The sequence below is a fragment of the Carassius auratus genome, chromosome 1 (assembly GCF_003368295.1).
Source record: "Carassius auratus strain Wakin chromosome 1, ASM336829v1, whole genome shotgun sequence".
Classification (NCBI taxonomy): Eukaryota; Metazoa; Chordata; class Actinopteri; order Cypriniformes; family Cyprinidae; genus Carassius; species Carassius auratus.
The window spans coordinates 8,236,229-8,246,370 of record NC_039243.1 but is presented as its reverse complement, the minus strand read 5'-3'; the positions used below and the strand labels follow the sequence as shown (position 1 = coordinate 8,246,370).

Genomic DNA, 10,142 nt, shown 5'->3' with positions numbered 1-10,142 from the left:
TCAAATTTCAAATTTGCTTTCAAACAACAAAAGCCTTTATTGGTATGTCACGGATGCTCGACATGTTCCTGAAATTATGTAAATCATGTTTGGTAGAAGCACAGTGGTAAAAAGCCACTGTTTTGTTTATGTGACGTTTGTTTTCTAGATGACAAAATTCAAATGCATTTTCCTTGGAGTTTGTAGACACCTTTAGCTTGTTAAACAGCAGTTAATTTGATACAGCAGTGGATGGAGGACGGTGGACACTTTTTCAGAGAGTTGTCAATGCAAAGCAAAATGAACATCATCCTTCATTTGACTGGTAAGTTATCTCTTCTGCCTCATGTTACTATACTAATCAGAAACATAGATGTTCATGTAAGAATGCAAACTGAGCAAAACTCATATGTGCTGATAGCCTTGTTGTGCTTTGAACAAATCAAAATGGGTGTCCCCGGTTGTGGTCCGAATAAAAAGTTTTTATTATGGTTTTATAAATTTTATAATGGTTAGTTATTGTTGAAGTTAATTGTGAGTTGTAACAAAACAACTCATAACATAGTCTTGTGCACTTTAGCAAGAAGTTCTTGAAGTTTTTGTTCTCTATGAACTTTCCATTAGTACATTTTACTGCACTGTAAAAAAAAAAAAAAAGTGTAATTTTATCTGTGGAACATTGTAAAAACGCTACGAAAAACGCCAAACAACTTTGAATAGGCTATCAGTACAGTTCCTGTACTATATACAGGGAGAAACTTTATAAGATCTAACCAGACATTTCATGTAATTTTACAGTAAAATACTGTTAATGTTACTGTTAGCGTGTAGTAATTCTCCAATGATCGAAGACATACTGTGATGTAGAAGGGTTTATACAGTAACTGATGGATTTATCTCTAGCACTGCTGCTGCCGATTATCAGAAGTAATGCAGCCATCTACAAATCACAAGGACACCGGTACTGTTCTCCTCTGGTGAACACAAGCTACTGCACAAATTCCTCCAGTTACCTGGACTGTCATGAACTCCCTTGCAAAGCCTATTCCTGCATCTCTCAGAGTCCCGGATGCTCCTGCATGATTGGATCCTACAACTGCAGCAGCAACTGCAACTATGAAGCTCCTCCAAATTTCTGTAGTTGCAATGCAGATACTTGCCTCTGCCTGAATGGTGTGTAAAGTACTGTCCTCAAATGCTGCCCTTGTGTGTCATATGCGTTTTTATTCATGATTGATCCCGATTCTTCCCTTCCAGATATGATGAATACTTCAAACAGTGCAAGTGGGAATGTGGGAATGAGTTTCTACAAGATGATTGTTATTCTATTAATGTTATAAATCATTATTAAAAAGTAACAATTTCTCTTTCATTCTGTTTTTATTTTATTCTTTTTTTTTATTCCCCTGGAGCAGCTCACTGCAAAAGATATTATGAATTTTGTTGACCAGATCGCAAATATGGCAGGTCTGATGTCTACTGAAGTAAGTAATGTTTCTTGCCCTTGAACAATATAGGGGAAAGCTCTTAAACAAATTCAAATAGAAATGTTCATAGATCAGGGAAGGAGGAGGCGGAGCCAGTGAACATTTAATATAAATGTAATCATATGAAATAAACATCGTCTCAGATTAATGCAGCATGAAACATAATTAAACTCAAACAAAAATAGTCCTGGTGCTCTCTCCTCTCATGCTGTCGTCATTCCTCATTTTATCCTTCCGGAGCTCCTCTGTGGGACGCTAGAGCGGTGTGATGCTCATATCACTCGTGTCACTGGCCTTACTCCGTTCACACGCTCTCGAACCTGCACCAAGCGTCATAAACACCAATGACGGAGTTAAAAAAAAAAAAAAACAATCCTTAAAAAATCTATAACATGTTAAAAAAAAAATCCCCATATGCACATTTGAACATTCTCTTTTTCCCCCGAACTTTGACCTTGTAAGTACTTTTCTACAACTTTTATTTACCAAAACACAAGTTTATAAGATTAATGTAACCAGTGATAAAAAGTAAATCTTCCTAATAATAATTATTATTATTTAGTTATAAATAAGAGGGTTTTCAGACAGTAATATTTTCAAGTAATTATTTTTATTTGTATTTATACATATGCCTTTTACTGGGATTTCTTTACTATTTAAAACCTTTTCCATGATAATAAAATCAAGGGACAGGTTTGTCATTGTATCTTGAGAATGTCCCGTAGGTTCAATACTCCTTGCTCTTTTGCATTCTACAGCAATCTCTCTTTTGGTATTTGATTAGGCGGCAGAAAACTTTTTGAAGATTGTTGATGCCACCCAGGTAAAGGTTTCAGAATTGGTCAGCACTGAAGATAAAAGTAACTTGGTGTCATATGGAAACATTTATCTGAAGGTCTCTGAGAGCCTGGTGTCTGCACTGGTGACGCCAACAGAAACTGAAAACTGGCTGAATATTAGTCTCACCAATACAGGTAAAAGTACCTATTTCTGTTTGTGTTTTTGATATGTTCTTGGATCAGTCACACTGTGTGTCATAAGTTCTATTAAATAATTGTCTAATGTTTTTCTTTAAATGCCATTGCCCAAATAGGATTTTTTTCTGAGATGCTGGAGAACACTTATTTTTGGCTCCCTAAACAAACATTTTATTTAGCAATTTGTTCTAGGATTAGGGTTATTTTTTCACTTTAAAGAACCTCTTGTGGAATGGAAAGTTTCAATGGATTTTGAAGGTTTTACATGGAGACGTTGATGTCAATAAATAACTCTTTATTAAAAAAAAAAAATGTTCTGTGTGAAATGGGGCTGGGTGATACATCACATATTAGCAGGATCTTTATGGAATATTATATATATTTATACTTTAAAAAAATGTAGCTTATAAACACAGTAAGCCAATTTCACTCATGGCTCTTGACTGTGACAGCTGACAGTCTGCTTTAGACGGAAAGCCAATAGTGCACCGAGTTCTGTGTAGCACTTTAACAAACATATGCATATACAATAAATCATTTATGTGAAGTGGGCTTTCATAAATATTGTAAATAATTTACTGTAGCATGTACTTGTTTGTGTTTATTCAGAGGGTCAAATCTTCATGGTTGGACCTCGGGTCACCTTCAATAAAATCCCTCGACTCGACACGAAAAATTCTTCTGTGGACATCGATCTCATTGGGATCGCCAGGAACAACACTGAAAGTATTATAAAATGTTATAGTGTAATTAATTTTTTTTAAATAAAAATATAACTTAATATAACCACTAAATCATGGGTCTAACGAGTTAAGCAGTAACTTTTGCTGCCATGTTCTTTCTCTCAAAGGAAAACGATTGGGCCACTGCATCAAATACTTAAGTTGTCATTTCAATCATACCATCTCAAAATCACGTACCACAAGGATTTACATTAACATATTTCACTAGTAGAAATCATGCAAAACAACTTTCTATCTACATAATTTTACTCACCGAGCAGAGTACACAAAGAAAAACTTCCTCTTGAAATGTAGTTCAGCAACCAAATAGACCAAAAGGACGAATTTTGTAATCCACCAATCAGTGCTTTTGTTCTCTTGTTTGCTAAGCAGAATGCCTCCCATGGCCAATCACATTAAAGGAAGAACAGAGTGACGTTGAGTTTTTTTTTTTCCAAAGGATTACTCATGATTTTGAGCTCACAACACTTGAAATCTTAAGTTTATTCATTTTGAAAGTAAATTAGTTAAATTAACTCATATTTTTAAGTGACAGGGCCAAAATGCTTAATTTTAAGTAATGTTTAGGCAACATTATTTGATTTTTTAAGTCAAGACAACATTAGGGTTTACAGTGTACTTAATGAGGTTTTAGTAACCAGGTTCGGGAGGAGCACGTCAGATACATAGCCCAATCAACAGTGGTGAACCACAATCAAGTAATTAATACCATAGTATAAATACAGCTGACTTACCTCTATCCATAGACGGTTTATCAGCATCCCTCCTCCACCCCATCTCCTCACTTCGAGTTCACTTTAAACCTAGACGGGGAAGCGGAGTACTCTAGGATTGGGCCATTCCCGAGCTCTGAGCCCTTCACTGGACAGCACACCAAATACGCATACCATACCTCAGCTAATTATATGTAAGCTTAAACTCGTGAATTTTCTGTATTGTTGTTTTAACATAGTATTGCTTTTCTGTTTCTGTCACACAGGATCAGCTGCTGTGGCTTTCATGAGCTACAACATGATGGAGAATCTACTGAAGCCAGACTTCTTCAACAAATCCAATGACACGATTAAAACCATGATGTCCACTGTGATCTCAGCTACTCTTCCCAAAACCACCAACACTACACTAACTAAACCAGTCAACTTCACCCTCAAACACATCAGAGTGAGAGACTGAAATGTACTTTTGTTTTATCAGAGCACTGATGAACATCTGAAAACATCTAATATTCAATGTTCTGATACTTTCTTCATCTTTCTGCAGGAGTTTGATCCCAGCGGTTCTCTTTTCTGTGTGTACTGGAATATCAATGAGTGGATTGTAGATGGTTGTTCTGCTTTAAAGTCCAACAGCAGCCACACTGTGTGTTCATGTGATCATCTGTCCACATTCGCTCTCATCATGCAAACCAGCAGCCGTCAGTCAGAGGTACAGAACATTTCTAGTGAACACTTAAGAACAGCACAGATTTGGTTCTCATGTTCTCTCACATGTTTTCTCAGAGCGACTCACTAATGGAGCTGTTGGATTTGGTGTGTGTGTCCGTGGGGCTGGTGTTCTTCACTTTGGCCCTGTTGACCTTTGCCCTTTGTCAGTGGAGTCCTGGAGTGAATAATGTGGCTCGAATCAACATCTGCATCAGTCTTCTGTTGGCTCACCTTCTGTTTCTGCTCACACAGCAGTTCCTGAGCCTCATACGTCCTCTGCAGGTGAGAATGATGAAGGAGCCCTACAGCTCAGCACAGACTCACTGAGAATCATCATAACCGTCTCTCATGGTCTCCAGGTGCTGTGTGCCGTGATCTCAGGACTTCTGCACTTCCTCTTTCTCTCCGGCTTTGTGTGGATGTTCATTGAAGCTGTGCTGCTCTTCATTTGTGTGAAGAACCTTTCACAGATCAGCTCCAAAAAGAGGGAGGTGCTTAGCAGTGGATTCCTGTGTGTGATTGGATATCTGGTTGCTCTGGTTGTGGTGTGTGTTTCTATGGGTCTGGTTCCTGAAGGCTACGGCAGTGAATAGTGAGTTGTTGTTGTTTTTAAAGTAATTTGTTTAGAAGGAAGTAAAATGCTCAGAACTGTTTTCTGCTATCTGCTATCTTTTTTACACAGGCTTTTATTGACAAATCTGATATCAGCATTCAACATATGAAATAGTATTATCTAATGAAATCAGTTATTATTTGTTTCCCTCTGAACAGTTGCTGGCTTAAACATGATAAAGGTTTTATCTGGAGTTTTCTAGGTCCTATTTCTGTCTTACTAGGAGTAAGTTCTAAATATTACAGTTTTTCACTTGGGCTGTTGAAGCCAAAAAATAACTAAATCATTCAATAATCTCTTCTTATTCTGCAGTTAAACACAGCTCTCTTCGTCATGATCGTCATCACTCTGAACTCAACTCTCAAAAAACTGAATGCTGAAGTTTCACAGATGAAACAAACCAAGTTACAAACATTATGATTTATATGCTTCATAAAATAACAGAGTCAATGAAGAAGCATTAACTCTCTTTCTGTCTCTGTTTCTCTGCAGGATCATGGTGTTTAAAACACTGGCTCAGTTTGTTGTTCTTGGTTGCCCCTGGATTCTGGGTTTCTTCACTAATGGCAGTAAGGTGCTGGAGATCCTCTTCCTGATCTTGAACTCCCAGCAGGGAACCTTCATCTTCCTGATCTACTGTCTCTTCAATAATGAGGTCAGACATTTTTCCATCTGTACTCTATAAATAAACCAACAAACCTCCAGAGACAGTTTGCTGTAAAGTAGTTTCTTATCTGTTTATTATAAACAAACTCATTCTTGTTTATGAGTTCAGAGGTCATATTGATCTCATGAAGTCACTCAGCTCCTCTCGTCTCCTTCTTGTTCAGGTCAGGCAGCAGTACAGGAAGTTCTTCAGATGTCTTTGCAGTGGACCCAAACAACTCTGAGGACTACAGAATCAGGTTTAGATATTGCTGGAGTGCCATTATTATGCATTTGATGTAATTCTTACAGTAAAATGTACAGTTTAGTAATCTGGGTTTTGACCAGGTCAGGACTACTTCTGTAAATCCTTAACAATTTTTAAGGATGTATAAATCTTAATGAATTTCCCCAGATCACCTGTCTTGATATTACAGTTTTAAACACTTATATGTTCTACATCAGTACTTATTTTTAAAAACACAAGATTGTCTTGGTGGTGGGAGTCAAGCATATTTTTTACAGCATCCATAAAATGTTCTGATAAACTATTTAGTGTGTACATGGAGAACGGAAAAAAATCATGACTTTACACTTTACAGTTTAAGTATAATTTTTAATCTATTTTAAATATATAAAGGCTTGTGTCAAATAGTTAATACATTTTATTAATCTTGAACACTTAATTTTGTTTGTGGTCAGAATATATATATTTTCTTTGTTAGCCTACTTTTGTGTATATTCATATGGCTAAATATATTTTCAGAATGGAGTGTCACAGCTTTTATAGTTGTAGTGGGTTTACCTTCATAAATCTATTAAAGTAAGGGAACAGCTGATGTGTCAAATTTTAAAGTGAATCATCTGTATTGTCATATGACTTGTACTTTAGTAATAAAAGACATGAATGATGATTGATATTTGCTTTCACTTTTTTTTTTGTTACAAAATTGTGTCTTAATAAACAGTGCGATATATTAATTGTATTTGTGAACGTATTTTTTCACCATTAACCAAAAGACAAAAAAAAGCTTCATATAATTATTGATTCTAATTTGAGAGGAATATCCTACTTTGAAATATGAAATACTACACAGCAAAATCCCCAGTGTTAATTTAACACTCTGAGTGTAAAGTCTGTGGACTCCTATAAACACTGAAGCAGTGTTAAAAGTAAAACACTGAAGCAGAGTTGAAGTTAATGAGATAATTAAGAAATTAATTGGGTCATGGTTGACCATTATTGAAGACACCTGATGTTAACAAGCAGAATCACCAAACGAGAAAATCACAATTTGTGGGTCACCATTATAGTGGTCAGTGTTTGCTTTAGCTGGGATCTTGAACCTTCAGATGTTTACTTTAGACTTTGTGTTGCTGTGGTAACAGAATTATAACATATAGACCAGAGCAAAGGCAATCATGTGTGTTATTGATTGTGGTTTGATCTAATTGGCATGTAGTGATCTGAATGTGTGAGTTCAGGTTTCATTAATGTATACATAAATTAAGCGGGAAAAAAAGATAGCAAGCCATCATTTTTGGCGCAATATGACATGTTTTTAAAAGTTAGTTCTACATAAAGAAAAAAATATTTTATTTAGAAACACAGACATCAAGAATCAGCGTGAGCATCACAACAACGGTTGGCCATCAAAAAAAGCATGTTGTAGCCAATAAAAACTCATCCATGGCTCCCATCATGCATTGCGGCATGAATAAATGATGAGCTGAACTGTCTTTTTAACTTTTTATTCTAACTATATTTTATTTTTGCTGTTTTTATGTGAATCTAGTTTTGTGATGTTTAGAGTAGATCTGTTTATCTGGATATGCTGTTTGTCACCATTGTTGAGATTCATATGCTGATTCTTGTTATCTGTGTGTGCCTGAAATAAATACTTTTTAATAAATTTAAAAAAAAAAAAAATCAGAATCACTTGCAAGAGATGGCTAAAAATGAATAGAAAATGCAGATGCTTTCATTGTGGAATCAAAGCTGTTACAATCAATAATGGAAGTTTTATTTAGAGAAAACACTGTAAAATAGTTCAGTAACTCAGATCAAACAGTGATTACATTAAAACATAATCATCACCACCCGATGACTTTTTTTTCTCTTGACTTCCAAAACAATTTTTTTTAAAGTAAAAAGCCACAAGCCAAGATCCCAACTAAAGCAAACACTGACCAATATGATGGTGACACACAAATTGTGATTTTTCTTGTTTGGTGATTCTGCTTGTTAACATCAGGTGTCTTCAATAATGCTCAATCATAACTCAATTAACTTCTTAATTATCTCATTAACTTCAACTCTGCTTCAGTGTTTTACTTTTAACACTGCTTCAGAGTTTATATGAGTCCACAGACTCCACACTCAGAGTGTTAAATTAACACTGGAGATTTTGCTGTGTATCATCTGCAATATGACTAAAGTGTAACTGTCACATGCAGTTTTGGTTTCAGTTTCATGCACTTCTAGTTTTTCTTTGTTTTTTGTTGTTGTTGTTTTGTATTCTTTGTGCTTCATTGGTTTTTCATGATTCTTCATTGATTACACACATCTGCTCATCACTTTTTCATTAGTTCTCTGTGTATTCCATACATTGCCTGATGATGTTTCGTTGACTCTTGTATGTGTATATTTCTCATTTATTTTGGTTTAATAAAGGTTGCATTTTTAGGGGCCGCAATCCTAGGAACGAATTTCTAGGAGCATAGGTTTTTAGTGACAACTATACCTACTGAATAAGAGGACCAGCAAATATGGATGACAATCAGAGTGTGAGTATCAAATGTGAATATATTCTTATCTGTTCAACATTGAAAACAATTGTGATTTTTTTTGTGTGTGTGTGTGTGTGTGTAGAGATCTTGCTCAGAAAATAGATCCTGGTAGCTGGACTGAGAAGACTGGCCATGATATTGTGGTGAATAATATATTGCAAGATTAAATATTTCAATGAAATATGATTGCCCGTAATCTGCACTGTCCAATCTCTGCTTTTTTTTTTTTTTTTTTTTTTTTTGCGATTAAACCATTTATGTGAACCCAGCAGTAATTATGTTTAGTAATATATTTATTTATAAATATATATTCCAAATCTTTGAACAGTATGCAATAACAGTATTATGAACATTAATTGATATGAAGAATTCTATAATTATTTTTGTATTGTTATTAAGTTAATTTATTTAGAAAGAAATAAATCAGTTCAGTGATTTTTTTTTTTTTTTGGTATTTCTGCTATCGGATAGAAGCAACATAATTTTGATGTCATGCAAAAAATTTAAATCAGTAGTATTTTACCAGTCAACAATTGAAATAGTATTTGTGATAAATACAATCAGCTAAAAGGTATTGTTTTTTTTCCTTTTTTTTTGTCTATTGAGCTGCTGGATTGAAATGGATAAAGGCTTCATATGGAGTTTTCTGGGTCCTGTTTGTGTCATACTCGCAGTAATTGCATTTGTTATTTCTGACTACTATGATTTATATTCAAAGTAAAGCAAAGTGATTAATTGTTAGAAAACCACAGATATAGTCAGTAAAGACAGACGACGTTTCTCTGCAGGATTATAGTGTTTAAAACACTGGATCAGTGTGTGGTTCTTGGTTGCTCCTGGATTCTGGGTTTCTTCACTAATGGCAATGAGTTGCTGATGATCCTCTTCCTGATCTTGAACTCCCAGCAGGGAACCTTCATCTTCCTGATCTACTGTCTCCTCAATAATGAGGTCAGACATTTTCTCAATTTGCACCTAAATTCTGGATATGAAGTAATATTACAGTTGTTTTAAATGGAAGTTCTGTTCTTATTTTTTCTATCTGTGATTTTAGTGAGGAATGTCAGAGAGAGTTATATAATCTGTTAGGCCCTGATCACACAGAATGTGTTTCTCGTTGTTTTTTTTTTTTTTGTTTTTTTTTTATGTAATTTAGAAAAGAGCAGTGTACTGCTGTTATTTACTGTATATTGCAAGGCAACCATCGATTAAGCTGTCCTGTCAGTTTGGATTTTTGCACAAGCTCTATAGAAACTTTGGTTTGCTGTCAAGTAAATTGTCATATTAGCAGAAAATAAAAAAAGGATGTTTGCTCTCACCTTGACTGAGGGTGAGAGGTGTACAAACATGCAGGAAACAAGTTTTTCCTTCATACACACAGTGACCACAATACACTGTAAAACCCGACAATTAAACTTAACTCAAACCGTTTGAGTAAACAGATTGCCTTGATTTAAACCATGTAAGTTTTAAAACTTTGCATT

The 10,142-nt window shown here is 35.1% G+C and overlaps 1 protein-coding gene across 1 annotated transcript; it reads left to right on the top strand.

The window, feature by feature from the left end:
- The first annotated feature begins 2,931 nt into the window (after positions 1 to 2,931).
- LOC113053324 (adhesion G protein-coupled receptor E3-like) lies at positions 2,932 to 6,486 on the top strand. The gene is made up of 8 exons (XM_026218287.1): positions 2,932 to 3,169; positions 4,166 to 4,347; positions 4,447 to 4,892; positions 4,970 to 5,202; positions 5,382 to 5,448; positions 5,536 to 5,627; positions 5,716 to 5,878; positions 6,054 to 6,486. Exons 3-8 carry the CDS (start codon positions 4,662 to 4,664, stop codon positions 6,111 to 6,113), a joined length of 846 nt encoding a protein of 281 aa, XP_026074072.1. The 5' UTR covers positions 2,932 to 3,169; positions 4,166 to 4,347; positions 4,447 to 4,661; the 3' UTR covers positions 6,114 to 6,486.
- The last annotated feature ends 3,656 nt before the right edge of the window (positions 6,487 to 10,142 follow it).

What these genes read in the sequence shown, in the direction of transcription:
- LOC113053324 (XM_026218287.1), top strand. Translation starts at nt 4,662, where the DNA reads ATGTTCTCTCACATGTTTTCTCAGAGCGACTCACTAATGGAGCTGTTG. An exon ending in GCCTCATACGTCCTCTGCAG is followed by an intron (nt 4,893 to 4,969) that starts GTGAGAATGATG and finishes CATGGTCTCCAG; the next exon opens with GTGCTGTGTGCCGTGATCTC. An exon ending in GAAGGCTACGGCAGTGAATA is followed by an intron (nt 5,203 to 5,381) that starts GTGAGTTGTTGT and finishes CCCTCTGAACAG; the next exon opens with TTGCTGGCTTAAACATGATA.